The 21049-nt window shown below is 31.2% G+C and overlaps 1 protein-coding gene across 1 annotated transcript; it reads left to right on the forward strand.

Moving 5' to 3' along the window:
- The first annotated feature begins 18648 nt into the window (after positions 1 to 18648).
- On the forward strand, positions 18649 to 19608 carry Tcs5 (TP53 regulating kinase). The gene has a single exon (XM_016050820.4). The coding sequence runs from the start codon at positions 18828 to 18830 to the stop codon at positions 19566 to 19568; it is 741 nt and encodes a 246-aa protein (XP_015906306.1). The 5' UTR covers positions 18649 to 18827; the 3' UTR covers positions 19569 to 19608.
- The last annotated feature ends 1441 nt before the right edge of the window (positions 19609 to 21049 follow it).

Consider the following 21049-nt stretch of genomic DNA (forward strand, 5'->3'; position numbering starts at 1 on the left):
ATCTTAATAGTTCAGAAGGCTGACTTCAAATATACTTTTTAATTAGCGCAGAAGACATTTTAAGTTACGAAATCATACACAAAAACATACTTTATCAGAATAAACATGCTTCTTTTTCAACGGATTCGGATTTCTGACTCCCAAAATATAGGGGGTAACCACAATAAGGGAAATATGGTCACCATAGTTTGGTCGGGACAGCGATCCAAAGTTTGGTTCCTTGATGTTAATTTTACTTTTTGTGTATTTCGCCATGTCTGGAGAACTTTTTAAGCAAAGCTAAAATTTTTGCACGCAATTATAGAATTCGTTATCCAAGGATAATTTCATACGAAAATTTTTTTAGTAAATATTTATTATTTTTCATTATTTTTTTAAATAATAATCCAAAAAATTTTAATTGTAAGGTATAAAATTTTTTAAATCATTTTAAAGTATGTAATTTTACATGGCAAAATACCAGGGTGCGTAGCGTTCTTAAAAAGTGCTTAAAGGTGCTTATTTTTGATTTTCGTAAAGGTGCTTTTTTCATTGGGTTTTAAAAAAGTGCTTAATTTTCTTTATTTCAAAATGAGATTTTTCCTTTACCATGTTGATTTTCGCTACGAATTATGCAAAAAGACACAGTTCACATTGTTCTACTCAACGTTTTCACAATTAATTCAATTTTCTCGGCATATTGTCAGTCCGTAGGGTATGAAAACGCTATTCGTACATGATTAAAAATTTTATGATTTTTGACAGTTGTCAAAAACAATGCCAAAAGGTTTTTTTCCGACATGACGGTTAAAACAAGATAAAACCGTCAATTGTCAAAAACTTTCCAACCTTGCCTAATTATGTAAAATATACTTCATTAATATAATAAAGAAATAATATTACAATTTTTTAAAGAAATAATAAAAGTGTTGATATCATTTCTTATTTCAAATATTTCAATTAAATTTATGTCTATTATAAATGAGAAGCTAATTATTGTGCTAGCTATTTATATATTCATATTTAGCAATTGTGCATTCATAAATAAACAGGCTTAAATAAAGGATTACCATATTTGCAGGAAAAATCATCACCAGAATCAATTGATTCCACACATTCCAAGATTTCAGTAATTTTCATTGGCTGAAAGAAACATGAAAATAAATAGATATTTTGCAATAATTTCATTAAAATTTAGGTTCGAAGAAGAATTTAGACATTGTTCATTAACTAAGTTGCATGAAGGAAACTGTGAATTCATGATGAAATTGGCTCTGTTCAACCAAAGCTAAGTCGAGTCAAGAATCTCTATCAGGTTTACATCAACATGAAAATGATCAAAGTCAGTTTTAATAAATAATAATAGTTTGGAAATTAGTTTGTATTTAAAATTACTAGTGTTACCTCTCTTATTTTAGAGATGTGTCTTAAATATTTTTGCAGAAAGCATGGGAAAAACTTTAAAGTGAGATAGAAAAAATGGGAAAAAAAGAAAATCTTCTATGCAACAAAAGCTCCAAGGTATAGTGCATAGTCCAAGAAGCACTTGGTTAATATACTTAATACTAGAACTCTGATTTTGATAATACAAAAAGCTCCTAAATATAGCAAAAAATGTCCATGTTAAGTTTCCCCATTATAAACAAAACTATTAATTTTAAATTAGTTATCTTTAAATTTACGTTAAGCTTACAATTGTATAAAAAAATAAATATTTATTCATTTTAAGAGAATTGAGATGCAATGTGCGTTAAGTATACAAGTAAGTAAATAGTTACTTATAGACTTAAAGTTTACTTATAGACTTAATATACTTGTATAGTTAAGTATATAAGTAAATAAATAGAATTACAACATAATAGGCAAAAATATTAAAACAAAATTTATACAAAAGAAATCGCACTAAAATGTCATTACTTTCGAAATCTCAAAAGTCAGAAAAGAGATTATATGTCATCAAAATCTCCTAATTTGAAATATTTTTTTAAAATTTTTATGTAATAACTTGAATAGGAAATATCTAACATTATAAAAATAGGCCAAATTTATAAAAAGTTATAAGATCGAAAGTCATAAGCTGATATTAAAAGTAAATAAATAAATGAATAAAAAATAAAAAACTAGAGCCATCCGATTCAATTTCATCAATCTCCATGTTTAACCATTCTCCGAATCAATTACAAAATTTTGATTACAGCTGATGAGAGATATTCCGCAGTATTTATATTTTATTTATGTTGATTATTATTATAACTGACCAAGAGGCTACGATATCCGGAACACTAATATCATTGCTATTTGTATGAGGAATGTTATCATTTACCTGAAAATCCAAATCCTTCTCCTCACCATCATCCACTTCACCATCGCCGCCGCAGCAGCACAAATTAGCGAAAAATCGCTTAATTCGTTGAAAATATTCCATAATAGAAACAAAATCGCTCTTTGAAAACTCTTGAATAAAAATCAAGTTTTCGCCCCAAATACAAGTTTTGGAATGATAAAAATATCTTTTAAAACTGTCTTTGTTGCGTTTTGAACAATGATTTTGCTTAGTTACAGTTTCCTAACAATTAAAAATATACTTACTGCACTTAATGGCACTGTTTCATATTGTTAAGAAGTTTTAAAAAAGATATTGTTGCTAATATTGCATTGTTGTTAATATTTCTTGCAAATTTCTGCCAATAATTGATACAGGAGTTTCCGTATCTTCTGAATTGGGTTCAAAGCTACAAGTCTGCGGAATTGAATTTTGGTAGACATAAACTCAAAATTGGGTCTGCTGTTCAACCCCCGTTATAAAAAAATATGGAATAAAAATAATTAAACATTCGATATCATTTCAAATAGTTTAAGAATCATTACTAGTTTAACTTGTAAGAAAAAAATTATTGCGAGCTGTTATGATGAGTTAGAATATATATATATATATACACACACACATATATATATATACTATATATATATAAATATATATATATATTGTGTGTGTGTGTTACACGAAACTGAGGTTGTTCTTAATGGTTCTTTCGTTAAACTCAGCCATTATGTCTGGTCTGTGTTGTTGATCGCAAGCTGTTGTTGATGGGTTTTTTTCTTGGTGATTTTAATTTATAATAAAGAGATTTCGTTTCACTAAAGTCTGTCTTCAACTAATTCGGTACTTTAAGAACCGAGACCTCTTTGTTACTGATGTTTTATCTAACCCTCAAATTGTTTCAGTTAACTTCCTAACTTGGTAACTACATAACTACATACTTCAATACTTTGAAAGTCAACTGCTGTTAACGTAGTTGCTTAAATACTTTATCAATAAATACTCTCTCAGTAATTATTACAAAAGTTGTTAGACAAATATTTTTAAAATTACTATTATTATAATTCTTATAATAATTGGTCAGGTAATTATTGACAACAGTAATTCCAGTAAATATTGATATAAATATTTTCAAAGTTATTATTGACAATGTCTTTCAAGTAATTATTGACAAAAAATCTGCTTGAGTGATAATTGACCAATAAGAGAAAAAACAGACTCGAAGCACTGTTTATAATGTATTAGAAATATATTAGCTACAATTAAGGATCATTACAACAGAGGCATCTTAGGTGCTGCTGCTTTATCCAACTCTCAAATTGCTCTAGTAACTGCAAATCATAGTTGCTGTACCGACTCGTCAATTTGCAACGACAAGTTGGACATAATGGCGTGAGGCCGTAGTTGAGACATTCCACAGGACAATCATTCAATGGATCACAAGGAAAGCATCGGCAAATTTCACATTCGTCCAGACGGAGTATTTTCTCACATCCTGGTGCGTTACATGGAATCTTAAGTTTATGACATGACTGGACTTGATCTGAAAAATGGCAATTGATAAATTTAAAAACTATATTAAGTACCATCCTAAATCGTTAGAGGAATGTTTAGGTATTTCCTTTGTATACTAATGAGTTTGGGGTCAAATTTTAGGAATAAAGTTAACTATGAATTATATTACTTAGCAGAGAGAGTATAGCACGTTATTGCAGAAATTCAACTGCATTTTTTTAAAACCAAATTTTGTTAAAAACCATCTTGAAAGTAGGATTTGAAGAAAAAAAGTTTGAAAAATTTTAGTCAATTTTTTTGGAAAATGTCTTTTTATGTAGTTTACATTAAAAATTTTTTTGACTTTCGACGAATTTGACTTTTTAATTCCCATGCTATGAGGGGTGGTTAAGCCAGCGCTAAAGCTCGCAAGCCATTAATTCGCCTACTTAGATAATACCTAGGCAATCTGCTGATTAATTACGGTGATCCTTCAAAATGCGGAAACAAGTGTTTTCTACTTTAAAGTATCCCCCTTATTACGATTACCTGTGAATTAGAATTACCTACAATTAATTTTTCTTATTAAAAAATTTTTCTTTGAAAAAAAAAAAGAAAAATGGGGTTTTTAATGCTAGTCTTCTGATTTATTTTTTTTCATAATGAACAATAGAACAATACATAAATAATTCAAGTAGTTTTTTTTTTGTTCGTTGTTCAAGTAATTATTGGCAAATATTGTAAAAGTGACTATCAATAAATGCCAGTGACTTCTGACATATGCTGCTCAAATAATAACCAACGGTTTTCAAGTAGTTAGTGACAAATGTTGCTTAAGTAATGTCTTTCTAATGCAGAAATCAACAATTAGATAAAACTTTTAGTTATCTTTTATTAAGTTACAGTTAAGTATTGTTACAGCAAGTTGCTCTGGTTCTGTGTCCAAGTTCCAAATAGTTCCAGCAACTGCAAATTGGGGGTTACATTTTCTTCATTTACTGTAAGTCTGGTTACTGCAATCTGATGAACAACCGCCGGTAAGACACAATGGGCTATTGGAGAAGTCTAGGCATTCAATGGGACAGTCATACAATTGATCACAGCGAGTGCATTGACTAACTCCACACCCATCCTTGTTGAGTAATATGCTACATCCGGGTGCGTTACATGGCACCTTAAGTTCAGGGCATTCAACTTCATCTGGAAGAAAAAAAAGTGTAAATAAGTAACGTTTAAAAGCCTTCTTCCCATGCAACCATCAGAAAAGTGTTGGCGAAGGGACAACGACGGCGCCAGACTTTGCCCAGCAGGGTGTCAAGCCTTTCTCCATAGGAAGGATCAAACAAAGGAATTCTAAATATTCAAATTAAAACGTTTTTTATACCTCTTACTTTTAATCGCATTTTTTTTCACTCGAAGTGTGCTTTCGAAAATTTAAAATCAATAGTTTTGTTACCATAATCTCCAAATTTATTTTAACATATAAATCTAAATCGCATTTTTTTCCTGCTATCTATATATTTTGGACAGTGCATTGTAAGCTTTAAAATTACTTCTCTGCAATAAAACGCGTCATTGTCGAAGAAAAAATTTCCACGCTCGCACTCTCACAACGCAAAAATCACTCGATAATAAATATTCAAAATTTCACATACATTTAAAGAAACGCTTAAAGAACATTCTGATATGAAAATGTTGTTAATGTATCAATTGGCTTTTAAATTATTTAACGTTAAATTTAATTTTCCCATTTGTACCCTGTAATAGTTCAATTTTTAAAAAAATTAATAAGTAAATCTCTATTATTTATTTTTTAGTCTTATTTATGTTTTTTTTAAAAATTTTTTTAGCCCATTTTCATTAGCCTTGGAATCACGTATTCTTTTATCTGAAGATATCATAAGCCCCATTTTGTACAAACTTCGAAATGGTTTAGCTAATTAAATTTTTTTTTTCTTTAATTGCCCCATAATCTATTTTTGCAGACAATAAAAAAATATTACTTTAATCAGGGAGTTCGAAGTTAATATATATGTAAATAAATATAAAAAGCCTTTTAAAATTCCTCCTGAGATTTTTTTTCCGAAGTTTCTTTTAAAGTTAACTGTGTTTGGCAAAATGCTAATTTCTTCAATGGAGAAAAAAGTCCATCGGCTTAAAATATAAAATTCAAACAGCATAGCTTAAAATTTTTTAAAGATTTTTCAATTTACAAAACTTTAAATTTGTATCCAAGAAACGAATGTCAGTCCATTTTAAGAATTTTACCACATATGTTAGCAGTCTGTCCGCTTATGACTGCTTCCGTCTGCAGAACGGAACAGAAAGCAGACTTTCAGCCAAGATTTCTGTTCCTCTCTGCACTTTAAAATTTTTCATTATTAAATGCTTCCTCCGTATTTAATTATGAAGATTTTTAAAGTGCGCATGAGTTATAAAATTTCGTTCAAACAATACGTAAGCATATGGAAAGGGGGTATGAGTCATATTTACGTAAGATACTAAAATCTCCCTGTTCTCACATTTCTTTTAAAAATCAACAATAATCTAATATATACGAGTATAATTCTCTTACGTGGCTCCCAAATTTTGGCTGTATTTCTTTTCCGCCGGTGGCAACGTTTGCTTTGTTTTGTTTACGTTACCATTTCTCTTACACGGCGAATCGACCAATGATTGCCGCTAAAAATGTCACATGCCAAATCTAGCTGAGGTGGCTCAGCATATAGCGGAAACGGAAATAACCAGAGAGCATCAGTTGCGGCAATCTCATACTATTAAGCTAGGCAGAAGTGAGTAGTCTTTGTCTATAGATCTCTATTTTAGTATTTTGACGAAAACGCTTTTTTTTTCACGAATTTATATATTACGAATTTATTTGACGATTTTTGATTTATATCACGAATTATACTATTGCACATTTCTAATAGGTTTAACGAATTACATGTTATTTATTTGAATTCAAATTTATTTTAATGACTTAGTATTTACTAAAAAGATGTAATTTTTTTAAAAAAAAAAGTTTTTATATGGATTTGAATGATTGTTTTGAATTCTTAGAATTTTGTGCATTTACAATGTAGCTAAGTTAGTAGCGAGCGAAGCGAGCTTGGTTTGCGAAGCAAACCATATAAGATTGCGTAGCAATTTTCGGGGGTTGACGAGCGTCAGCGATCAGGGGGCACAGCCCTCTAGTAATAATAAAAATAATGTAAGAACAAAGACAATAATTATAACTCCGATTGATTACAAAAGAGAGAAAATGATATGGCATTATTGCGATCACTAGATCGCCCATTTGTCAAATGTTTTTTTTCCTCGATAGACTTTCACAAACGTCTCAACTTTTCTGATTATGGGTTGCAAAAACTGTATAAATTGATGTTCATCCTTTTGTCATCTAATGGGCTGGATTGGTTTTCAATATTCCAATCAATATACGTTTCTTCATTCGTCACAAAATCCTTTACTTTCGTCAGGATTTATGTTCATATCAAAATCGTAGACGATGCAGAAATTATAAATGAATTGATCTTCAAAAAAAATTAAAATTCAAGTTAATATTTTGTAAAAACATTAAAAAGGCACGAAGGTGAAAATTAAATTAAAAAACTCTGGCTAAAAAACAATGGAATACTTTCAAGTGACGTGTCGTGGGTTGTTTGAAACGTGACATTTGTTAACGTTATCAACTGTTCTTTCTATTCCATTTCGTCAAGTATTGCACCTCTGTCAAGTATTGCACCTCTTCTTTATACTGGTTTAGTGAGTAATACATAGCAAATTGATGGCACATCTATTTCCTCAAAATCATTTCTGTCAGGAAACATAAAATATGCATCGTTTCCAATTATTTTCTGCAAATATTGTAGTTTAAGTTTACAAGCGTCATTTGCGTCAATAATGCACCGAGATTGAGCACATTTCACATTGTTTTAATTTCAGTTATATGCGCTCTACCGACTACAATACATCAGGAGGGGACATAAACGGACTAACTGACTTTGCATGTTATACAAGTATCTAAATACTTGTGCATAGATTTTATGCTTTGTATCACCGTTGCATTGGATTGATATTTTCAATTAATATCTTTAATTCATTTTGGCTAATATGTATTAGGCAGGCATGAGTTGATTGGTTAGCTTTGCAAGCAACACTGTATAACAACTCAACTTTTTATAACAACACTAAAGATTTTGCACTGCACACCTATCTCATACAATACATTTCTGCCAAGTAATATGGTAAAATATTTCCAAAGCATTTCTTTTTTATATTTTGATTGACAAAAGATGAAATAACTCAACCATATGTTTATTTTTAAATTCTGAACTTGGCTCATCACTATAGAGGATTTCTGCTAGTTTATCGTCCGAAATATTTTAATAAACAAAATATGAATTTTGAAACAGCTTCTCAATTAATCTTTAAACAAAAGTACAGACACTATTTTTACCTTTGTCTTTCCCAGCAGAGAATATTGAGAATGAAGGAAAAGTATCGTCTAAGGAAACATCTGCTGTAAATAATTGAACAGAGGCTCAGAAGCATAATATTGATTGAACTTTGTTCTGATATTCACTCAAGAATATGCCATTGCAAAGTCAACTTGAACTACCCTGATTTTACTGCTCGATATGTCTTGTTGGAAAGCATCATCTTGGATTCTTTAAACTCTTACGTATTATTGAATGCTAGTCCAGTTTTCAAGAATAATTTCAAAAAATTCATCCAGCACATTTGCCGTCATATTTTTTTATGTGACAATTGTTATCTTTTTCCCAACGTTGTCAAACTACAATAGAAGATAGCTAGAAACCAATAACAAACAATGAGCCATTTTTGTAAATATCACATGCACCCTCCCAACAATTAGATCCAAGATTTCTTTCGCTTGATTTACATAAATATTTTCACCATCACCATGTATTGTCATAGACATTTTTCGGTCATAAACCACAAAATTTTGAAAACGAAACTGAATGCTCAGGATGCAACTGATAAAAAGCGGCATTTTAGAAACATTGTTAGATAGTTCCTTTGATTTGTTGCAAGTTTTTTTTCTGACAATCCAGACCAACTCAATCATAAACAACCAACTCTTGTTTCAATCCAAATATAGTATAAACAATCACACTTCTGAAGAAAAATTAATTTATTTGTAATTTAAGTTCCTCTGAAATACTTAGTGATGAACGTTTTACATTATTATTAATCTTTTTTGAAAGTTCAAGTCTAACTCGCTTTGCTAACACAGATACTACAGCAATTTTTTTTCTTGGCAAAAAAGGTTAACTTTTAAATGATTTGCGAACTGTTTTTCTTAATGACTGAGGTCTTTAATAAATTCAATATGCTGTTATCATTATTCAACTTATGTTCCTCTTCTATTCTTTTATCCTGCGTTTACTGCGTTACGTTATTATTCAAGGCAACGAGGAGGCGGATCGAGCAGCTAAGAAAGCCACCGATCTCTGCCAAGTTGCCCTTGAGGTCCCAAGCTCCATCGCCCAAATTAAAACTCAGGTTAAATTATATAGCATGAAGCGCTGGGGGCTGGAATGGCGGAGTTCCGAGAAAGGGAGACAGACATTCAAATTTTTTAAAGACCCGAAATTAAATAGACTACAAGCAAACTTCTATCTCAATCAATTTTTAACAGGCCACGGAGAGTTTGGAGAACACCAATATAAATTATTCCACAAAACTCCAGAATGTAATTACTGTGGTGAATATCAATCTATTGATCACTTGTTAATGAATTGTTCTCAATTCCAGACAATCCGGGGCAATAACTTTAATAATATTGGCAAACATCAATGCTATGCTAACCTGACTTGTAGAAATATCATAAAAAAGATTATTAAACAAACTTTAGAGGATGTAATGGGAGACGGTCTTTAATGTCTCGGAACTTGTTCCTTCCAGCTTGGGTGTCTCATTTTTTTACTATGTCTTTTATAAACTCTTCTTTTTTTACTTGCTCCAATTTTATTGTTATTTACTTTTGTACTATTTAATTGGTTTTAAAAGTAATGTTTTTAAATGTTTTACAATTTTGTTCTCTTGTAAATTTCGCACGTTTATCTTTTAAATTGCTCTTTTAAATTATTCTTTTAATTGACACTTTTTAATATATTGCTGTTTTAATGTTTATCACCTTACATGATTTTAGCTGTTCTACGCCCGCCATGTTTATGGGCTGTTGCCATGTCTGATGTGTATTTTATGTAATTTATGTTTGTACTGTTCTCTGGATTATTATTTTTTTATTTTTATTTTAATAAACATTTACCCGTATGCCCTAAATAAGGGCGGGTCGGGGTAAATTCTTCCATATCCTGCGTTTGCATTTTCACACCTTTTTTCCCACTTTGGCCCTATGCTTCTTCTTCTAAAGAACACACATTTTATTTATTTCTGTAAGAATTCAATTCTTTTATTTTCTTGCCTTTGAAATGCAAGATGCGATGCTTTTTTCTTTTTTCATCAACTTTTTATTCTTTTAGCTTCAGATAATGACACTATTTCAAACTTATCTATATTAGAATAATTTGAATAATGCAGTTGAAGTATTCCACTTATACATGAACATATAACAAATAGAAGTTTAGGAAAACAACTCCCAGAAGTTTCAAAATTATCGTCTTATTAATGCTTATACCGACATGATTTCACAAAAATTACAGAAAAAGCCTGAATCTTACAATTCTTTATTTGTGATTTTGGCGTTGAAGTTGTGCGGCGGTTATGAAAAATGCGCGGACATGATTTCACTTTTTCATTAATATAATAATATAGAAATATAGTAAATAAATAAAGTGTATAAGTACCTTTAACACACGTAACAGTGACACGCGTAACTTTTTGTTACGTGTGTTACATTGAATAAAATAAATTTTTTAAATTATAACTTTTGGGAGTTTTAACTGAATATCTCGCCTTCTTAATTTATAAAACAAAGCATTTTAAAATTCTCTGTCTTACTTAAGTTTTTACGGAAAAAAATGCAAAATTGTGTTACGTGCGTTACTGGAAAATTAGATTATCTTGATCACTTTAATAGATAACTTTTAATTACTCAAAACATTTTAGACTAAATTAAAAAAATTTATAAAACAAAAATAAAAGGATAAAATAGTTTTATATGATACTAAAAACTATTTTATGGCTCTTCAATATCAACTCCAACATCAACTTCAATATTAATCTTCAACTCCATTTGAATATAATATAGCAAAGTACAAACTCCTGTTAAAATTCAGCGTGTTCTTTCACCTTTTGTTAGAATTCAACTAAACATTATTGTATAATTTAAAAAAAAACATCTTAACTATTAGAAAATTCTATCATTTTTTATTTTTTCATATATCTAGATATTTAAGGGTTGGTGTTGAAGTGAATATTATCAAATATTGCCAATAAGAGTATTATAAATTAAATATTAACGAAAGTTAATAAATTTGAGTGTTGTTTTTAACACCATAATTTTATTTTACTTTAAAATATAATAATGATTATTAAAATCGTAAAATAATAAAAAATAATTAATGATTCTTTAAATCCTAATAGACTTACACCTCTTTAAAAAAAACAACGGCTCAGTTGATCACCTGTTTTTTTTTGTTTTAAAACATAGGTAACGATGAACAAAAATATTCAATTTCCTTTCACGCATAATATCAGTTATTTAAACAGATGCAGACCTTGATATATTCTTGATATATTCTTTATTAATTGAAACGAATGGCTTTTTTCCTATCTAACCAAACGATCGATTGTTTGCTTAGCTTTCATAGTCTATAAGTTTTCGTCTGCAAGCTGAATAAATTAGTTTTAAATTCCGAATAAATACAAAATAAATTAGAATATTAAAGCAAGTTTTGCTTTTTTCCTGGTGTTTTAGTGTGTCAATTTTCGAAGAACTTTTAAGATCTTAATCACTTAGCCATTATAAGTACTATTAATCTAAATTTAGTAATAATTATTATTTGCTTTAATTTAAGGAAAATATTCCGTTTGAGTGGGAAAATTTCAAGTTTAACTTAGTTTCATTACTCAAATGCTTGAAAAGTTTAAAGGTGAAGAATGGTCAAAAAGATTCTTGGATGTGTTCCAAATCATAAAATTTTTGTGTCATTCTACCAATGATTACGTCTTCCTCTGCCACAATAAACTGAAGACAGCTTACAGGAATTCTTTGAAATCTGAGCAACTTCATGATTTGCTCGGAATTTCAACAAATCGACCTCCTCCACAGAGTTTGATGTTGCGTCTAAATTTGACAATTGGTACTTAAACGTTGAGAGGCAGCGGTATACAAATATCAAATGTAAGAAGTGTGAGAAAATTTTTAATGTCTTTATTTTCTGATACTCTTTTAATTCTATGATATGAGGATAACACTGCAACCATTGAAACTTTTTTAACGCCTTTAGGACCATGATCTATATATGTATATGTCATATATGTCAACAATATATGTCATCGCGTGATTCCCTCTTTACGGCCCATGACATCATATAAGACCAAGGGCGCCGGCAGCGGGGTGCAAGAGGGTGCACTTGCACCCCCTGGCTTTTTTTTTAAAAACAATTAAAGAGATACAGAAAAACAATTTTGTTACAAATTTTTTTATTAAAAATATTTTTATTCCAAAACAAATAATTAAGTAATTATTGATTCATAACAATTAAAAAATTGTTTAATCAAACAAGAATTGTAATCGTCTTGTTTGCTGTCCAAAGCTGTTTATAACTTTTTCAATGAATTCTGAGTCATCTTTGATTCTTTTCTCATGCACACTGAGCATGCACAAACTTGGCAGATATCTGAGCTATATTTTTAAATTTTATTTAATAAAATATAAATAATATTATATTTTCTATTAGTTATTTAGTTTAACAAAGGTGTATAAAACAGATTGACTTCTCACAACTGTAAAACTTCATCAACGCAATAAATACCAATGTTAAGCTTGCACAAACACTTTAGTATACGAAACTACTGTTTTTAGTTATTTGTGTTTCAAAGTCAGTATATGCCAGCGCCATCAGTACAGTTTCTCGTGTCAAAATTTGCAAGTAAAAGAAATTCGTACTTTTATTTTAAATATCTTGTTAACAATGAAGAAATGTATCTTGAAAAAAATTAACAGATGAAAGTATGTGTAATAACAAAACAAAATGTAATAACAGAATATTTAAAAATTTTCTTTTTTTTTGGGGGGGGGGTAGTTTGTTAGAGGGTTGCACCCCCTTTTATATTATTCTGTCGGCGCCCTTGCATAAGACACGAGTCTTTCTGACTATAACGGCCCAAGATCACATGGTGGCGATCTTAATACTGTTCTCTCGTATGAATATGGTATAGGGAAGAGTGCGATAAGACCTGGTAGTGGGGTGAAAATAGGTACCTCGAAATTACTTCGGTTTTCTATCAGACAGAATCGGAATTATACTATACTAGTAAAGAAGAAAGACGTGCCATATTGGCGTGCTGTTGATGATGATGAATTCACATGATCTGTGTTGATAAGTTATTTTCTTTCCTTGATCATTTATTTATTTTATTATTATTATTTATTTCATGCCACCAGATCCTGGGTTCGACTTTCGTGCCGGGCAAAGTTGCCTTAGCTTTTCATCCCTTCGCTGGGTTGATGGAATAAGTACCAAGTATGCTTGGGGATTAAAAACTGAGGGTTCCGCGTTCGGTTGACCACCCAATCGGAATATCTGCTCTTGCACCCCAGTGCCCAAGGTCAAGAACACTGAGATAGGCACAGTAGGTCTTGGCCCTCTATGGCAACGTTACTGACTGCGAGAAGTGTGCGGGTGGGTGACTACTTTGATCGGTCTGTGAAGAAACCGAGGGATTGCGGTATCGTCCCTTATTAAACAGTTCTACTGTAAAGTGCTCAATTTCGGGCACAGGTCATAGGGGTACCAAATCAGTGGAGCTATTCCCTCTGCAGAGGATCAAAATTGTGACAGCATGTCTTCGGTTCATTTTCAGACATGTTCTCAGATGTCTAGTGTAACGTAAATAAAATATTACTACCACTTAAAGGTTGTTGTAGTTCATTTACGTCGCACTAGAGCTGCACAATGGGCTATTGGCGACTGTCTGGGAAGCATCCCTGAGGATGATCCGAAGACATGCCATCCCAATTTTGATCCTCTGCAGAGGGGGTAGCACCCCCGCTTTGGTAGCCCAACGACCTGCACGCGAAGTTGAGCACTTTACGGTAGAACAGTTTAACGAGGACCCTACTGCGAGGATCAGTCTGCGTAGGGACCAATTTTCAAGAACTTAACGAGGGTCCTCGTTGAAATTTTCCCACTCAAACTGAATATTTTCCTTAAATTAAAGCAAATAATAATTATTACTAAATTTAGATTAATACTTATAATGGCCAAGTGATTAAGATCTTAAAAGTTCTTGAAAATTGGCCCCTACGCAGACTGATCCAAGTGGTCACCCACCCGCACACTGACCGCAGCCAGTGATGTTTGACTTCGGTGATCTGCTGGGAACCGTGTCTTAATGATCTGTCCACTGCGGGACACTACTTGAAGGAGTTTGGATTTTAAAAAGTAATTATAGTTCCTAAATTAAAATTTCAATTTTTGCAATTAAACAATATTACCGCTACTCTCCTTCTGATTAAAGAACCTCCCTGGCTGAGCTGTATAGTCCGATAACACTCTGTAACGTAAAGGTAGCAGGCTCTTAACCCTATATGCGGTAGCATAGCCCTGGATGTGTCTTCGTGCTGTCATTCTCTGAATTATATGTTTTTGTCAAGTAGAAAAACGGATAGCGAATAATCGTGCTAATAAAATTAAGCATACAAGCTTATATGTATGTGCACGATTAAATAAATAAGTAAATCCTTCAGAATAAATAAAAGAGGTGTCACCCGCCAAACGCTGTACGAAGCGTGGCGTTAGCGGGCTCAAATCCCGCGGTAACTCTGGATGTGATGCCTTTCTCTGAATTGTTCTACCTGTCCTTCTCCTTAACAGAGGTTTATATGCCTAAATTGATCACACAAGCCTGCAAATGTAGGTACTTTATTTATGTCGCACTAGAGCTACACAATGAGCTATTGGCGATGGTTCGGGAAACATTCCTGAGGTTGATCCGAAGACATGTTATCGCAATTTTGATCCTCTACAGAGGGGATGGCTCCTCGATTTTGGGGTAGCCCGACGATCTGCGCGAAGTCGAGCACTTATTTAAGGTAAGAACAGTTTAACGAGGATCGATACCACGCACCCTCGGTACCTTCGCAAACTGATCAAAGTTGTCATCCATCCTCTTGCTGACCGCAGCCAGTGATGTTTGACTTCGGTGTTCTACTGTTAACCGTGTCTTTAGAATCAGTCTACCGCGGGACAAGCTGCAATTGTATATAATTCTAATAACGCAATAATAAATAAATCGAAAAAGCAAAAGGAGAAATGAACAAAGTTGAACTTTTGAGGTAAGTGTTTTGTATTTAAAACTTATGCTTGCTTTGCTATACTTTTTAACATGCGATAGGAAAAATTGTGCTTGATGTTACTACTCTTAACTCATGGTGTTAGTGCCATGGATTGAATCTTGCTCGTTTTGCTAATATAATTTGTCATGTGTATTTTTATTTAAGACGATCTTGCATTACTGGGATTATCTTTAAGAAAAACTCGACTGATCGATCAAAATCAGTTTTAAATTATTTTCTATAATTTTTAAAAAAAAAAATAAATAAGAAATGTTATTAAAACGTGAATAAAAGTAGTTATTTAGTTTCGTACTACTTAACGTCCTAAATAAAAAGAAATCGTAAATGACTAAATAAAAAAGGTTCAATTAACATATCTGTACTGGAAAAAAAAACACCAGTTAAAATAGTCTGAAACAAACAATAACGAAAACAGTACTTGAATTAAGAATCAGATTTATTTTGATATTATAAAACACTTGTTTTTAAACTTTATGAAGTAAGTTAATTTATTTAAAAATAAGCTATATACAAAATATTAAGCTATACAAATAAATATAATTTCTAATATTAATCAAAAGCGAAGTGTTTTCAGTCTCCCTTGCCCCACAATATAACTCGTAATAAATGAAAATTTCATCACATTTTGACCTGCAATGCAAAATGCTTAATTAATAAGTTTTTGCAAACTTCAAATTGTGCGTTTTTAAACAAAATTTTTCCAATACGATCATTTATTCAATTTTCATGCGATTTGGTTAAATTTCATAGCATTTTTATACTCAACATATTTTAGATATTTGAAATCGCGTTTATAACTGTACATGCTTAAATACTATTTTAAAGGTACTTTGCATTCAATATATAATCATTTTGTTAAAAAATTTTGAAAAATGAAAAATTTTTGTCATCGACTGTCGTAACACGATTTAAAAGTTAACATTTTTATGCATTTAGCAACTCGTTAGCTGATATTCACTGATCCATTGATTGGTTTTCTTCTTTATTGGCTTCATTCTCTATTCTTACTTTATTCACTCGTTATACTTATATAAAATCGTTCATAATACCAGGTCGCATGAACAGAATATGCAATAAAATATTTATGAAGCTTATTATCCTAAAAATAGTCGTTTAAAATAAATTAAAAATGACCTCGTATTAAATACATTAACAAAAGAACGGAGGAATATGAATATTGCTATCAAATAATTTTTGGGAAAGATTAAGTATTCCCTACTCAGACTAATATAGGTTTACAAAACTATATACGAAATAAATAAATGAATGAAAACCTACGCGGAATGGAAATTACAAAAATAAATATTTAAATAAGTCAGATGAGAATAAAAAGTTGTACTGCTTGTTTTTCGGCAGATATTTGTTGAGAAAAAGAAATTTTACTTTAGTTTCCTAGAAATTCTTTTAATTATTTTAAATGTATATCAAATTACAAAACATACAAATTATTTTATAAATTAATATTTGTTTCTCAACATAAAATTTCAGATCTTTGCAATTATCTAGTCATTGCTGATTATCTTGGAAATTAATATTTCCGTCTTGTTTCTAAATTACCCAAATTTATCAAAAAATGTGCCGAAACTTGGATGAAAAACTTAAATTAAAATTAAATTTTGAGACGAAATAGGAGTATTTTTTCTACAAAAAGTATTAACATTAATAACATCAAATTCACATTATATTATGGATAAATTTGAGACCCAAGTTCGTGTATATATATATATAAAAAAAAAAAAAAAAAAGAAAAGAAAAAAGACGAAAAAAAAAAAAGGGGGGGGGGGAGGAGAATAATCACCTTCAGATTTAATATTGCTTAAGTTTATCTTTGTATAAGCTAGTTTTTTATTGCGTGCGAAAAGTTTTCGATTGGCATTAAAAGTTACAAAATGCGTCGAACTAAGTAAAGAAAAAAAAAAAAAAAAAAAATATTGGAATTCATATTAAGTGGCCCAAACTTTTGCCGTTCGCTTATATAAAACCATGTTCTTTATATTGCAAGTACACCCACGTATTTATTTATTATTATAATGTTCTGTTTTTTCTTTCTTTTGCTTCCTGTACTACACTGTGGTAAACAAAACCTGGTTTAAATATTTGTTAGTCGGAAAATATTCTTTGGTACCATTAAAAGTTTTTGATTTGATGTTTCAAATTTGAATCATTAATCTGTTTTTTTTTTATGAACATGAAAGAATATAATGTATTTTTTTAATAAGCACGTTTGCATAAAATTAAATTTTCCTTTAATATCTATAAAAAAATTAACCTATTTAAGGCCAAGCCTAGTAATTTTATAAAATGTGGTATCATTTTCAAAGAAATATGCTTAAATTACATACATTATGACACAAAAGTAGTTTTGCGTATGAAAAATAATTCTTTGTATTTTATTTACAGAGCGTGCAACTTTAATCCTTAATAAAAAAAATATGATTAATCTCAAGTGGTAATTAAACGGTTTCAAAATGTCTAACTTGTAAACGTTACAAATTGGAATTAAAAAAACTAACGTATTTTGAAAATTTCTCAGCAGAGAATGGTTACTGCAAATGAATTGCTACTTATACAGTTTAAAATTTAAATAAAAATAAAAGTTTATTTTAAAAAAAATTTCAACAGAAAGTGTTAACTTATAAGTGTCTTCAGGACCATTAAAACTAGCAGAAAAATAAAATTAGTGAAATAAAAAGTATACATAAAAGTGTCAAATAATATTAAAATGGTGCACAGTGAAAAAAAAATCGGTTAAGGAAATATTAATATAATATGGTTAATATAATCTTAATATGGTTGTTGTTGTAAATCATTTACGTCACACTAGAGCTGCACAATGGACTTGGCGTCGGTCTGGGAAGCATCCCTGAGGATGATTCGAAGACATGCCATCACAATCTTGATCCTCTGCAGAGGGGATGGCACCAACCCCCCTTCGGAGGCCCAGCGACCTGCACGCGAAGTTGAGCACTTTACGGTAGCACTGTTTAACGAGGATCAATGCCGCACACCCTCGGTCCCTACGCAGACTGATCCAAGTGGTCACCCACCCGCACACTGACCGCAGCCAGTGATGCTTTACTTCGGTGATCTGCTGGGAACCGTGTCTAAGTGATCAGTCCACTGCGAGACTAATCTTAATAGTAAAAAAAAAAAAACTCGTGAGAAAATCTGCTTCAGCCGAGTTCAAAGACAAATCCAATCCTTTACTTTTTGTCAGTGTAAGTTCTTAAGTGGAAGCTAAAAGCTTTTGTTCTTAAGTGTAAGCTAAAAGCAGTTTCAATCAATCAACCAATTTATTCTTTAAAAATAGAGGCTACAAGCGAAAAGTGTAGGTTCACTCGGATTTCAATTAAATCAACCACTCAACATGTTTGTTATCATTTTGTAAACATGAGAGAAACGTGAGGAACATTTACTTTTTGGATAAATATATATTATAAGTTATAAGGAGATATATTTTAAAAGTTCTCAATTTTAATTGCCTCACTTGATTTTAATTACTAGTTTCGTGATTTCACAATGGCAAAGCCTTTACTTACCTACAATTTTTCAAAAGACTTAACTCTGAAAGAAAATTTTACGGTGCAAAACCAAGGTTCAGAGGCAAAAATTTATATTGGTACATTTCTCGAGAAGCCTTCTATTCTAAAAGAACGATTTTCTAAAAAGTATCGTCATCCCGATCTTGATAAATTACTCACATCGGAGCGCATTCGCGCTGAAGTCAGAGCTCTCAACAAATGTCACGAAATTGGTATAAAGTGCCCTGCTATTTATTTTGCAGACTTACAGGCTCGCTCTATTATACTTCAAGAAATAACCGGCTCAATAACTGTCAAAGAATATTTAAAATCTGTTCAAACGGAACATGGAATCGATGGAATTAATACCTTAACACCTTTAGCCCAGAAAATTGGTGAAGGTATTTCTAAAATGCATAAAAATGAATTGGTTCATGGCGATCTTACAACCTCTAATCTACTTTTGAAAAAAGACCATTTAGATGATATTTCCGGGGGTTCTTTTGATGTTTATTTTATTGATTTTGGTTTGTCAAAGAGAGACGTTATGATTGAAGATAAAGCTGTTGATTTGTATGTGTTAGAACGTGCTATTTCGAGTTCTCACCCAAACTCTGAAAAATTCTATTCTGCAATACTTCAGCAGTATTTAAAGACACTTGGTAAACAATCTTCAGCTGTAGCTGATAAATTAGAAGAAGTTCGTCAGCGAGGTCGGAAAAGGTCGATGGTAGGATGATGTATTGTGATTAAGATAAATAAATAAGATTTGCCTGCTACTTTTGCTCTGTTTTTATATTTAAGCAATGAGTATGTTTCATCAAATAATGATATTTAGTAAATTTAATTCTTTCTTAGATTTAAAAATTTATTTAAATGAGCAGAATATACATACATTCCTTTTGTAAAATAATTATTGAATTTAATAGGAGTTCCATTTATCTAGATATAAATCAACTACTTGAATTTGAGGTGTTAAATAAATGAGTATTTTAACAATTAAAACAAAATGTCTGAAACTAAAAATGATAATTTCACTTTCATGAGATACCAAGTATCTACGTATCACTTCAAAATTAATTTGGGCATTATTAAAATATCTGCGCTATGAAGAAATGCATTGAAAAAATAAACACTCTGACAATCCTTTAAAAAAATATAATTGTAGTGGATTCAGGACAAATATATGGATAATTGCACTTCACCAATGAAGATTTTGTGCATCGCTTAAAAGTTAATATGAAAATCCACAATTTATCAATGTGGTAAGTTCATACTGGGCAATTCCACTTAAACTTAATACCTTCATTTTGTTTTTTAAGTCAAAATCTTTGCCCCTCCTATTTTTCCGATCATTACACATATTTCATCTATGCAAATACAATTCAAACTTCGCATTTTTAGTTATTATCGCTGATGTTGGCAAGAAAAAAAAATTAGCTTGGTTGGGGTTTCCACAGGCCACTAAAATGAAACTATTTTCGGCCTGAGGAGACTATGGCAGCTTTTTTTGCCTGAAAAAGCAACTATTTGCAGGAAAAGGAGACTATAGGGATACTACTAGCAATGTTTTTTGACATGAATTGTGTTGACAACCTGCGGCCCTTGGGAGCTTCTGAACACAGTGATTTTTTTTTTCTTAATAAAAAAAATTTGAACTGTGAATTTGAGTAATCACTTTTTAATGCGCTCAAATTGAACCGATTCCATTGTTAATCTATTTTGCTTCTCGATCACCTTTTCAACGATTATGCTGCGAAACTCTGCACGATTTTAAGAAACCTAATTTTTAATATGATACGAGGGTTGCTATTTATATTTCTGGTCTAATAATGAAAAAACAAATATGTAGGATCGAAATTGGTTTTCTTGTTTTTCAAAATATTCTCCATGATGATCAATACACTTTTGCATGCGTTTGGACCAATTTTCATAGCACTTTTTCCAGTCCGATTGAGGTAACTCCAAAACTTGCGTTTTGAATGCATCAACCGCTTCTTCGGGGGTTGAAAATCGTTGTCCATGTAATTTATTTTTGATGTGTGGGAATAAGAAGAAGTCATTGGGTGCCAAATCAGGGCTGTACGGCGGATGACCCATCAGTTCGATCTTTCGCTCCGTCAGAAATGCCTTTGTTTGAGTCGATGTGTGAGAGCTCGCATTGTCATGATGAAGAATGATTCGCCTGTTCTTCTGCTTTTTTCGAATTTCTCCGGAGTT

The sequence above is a fragment of the Parasteatoda tepidariorum genome, chromosome 4, assembly GCF_982258835.1.
Source record: "Parasteatoda tepidariorum strain Cologne lab strain chromosome 4, Ptep-v5.0, whole genome shotgun sequence".
Taxonomy (NCBI): domain Eukaryota; kingdom Metazoa; phylum Arthropoda; class Arachnida; order Araneae; family Theridiidae; genus Parasteatoda; species Parasteatoda tepidariorum.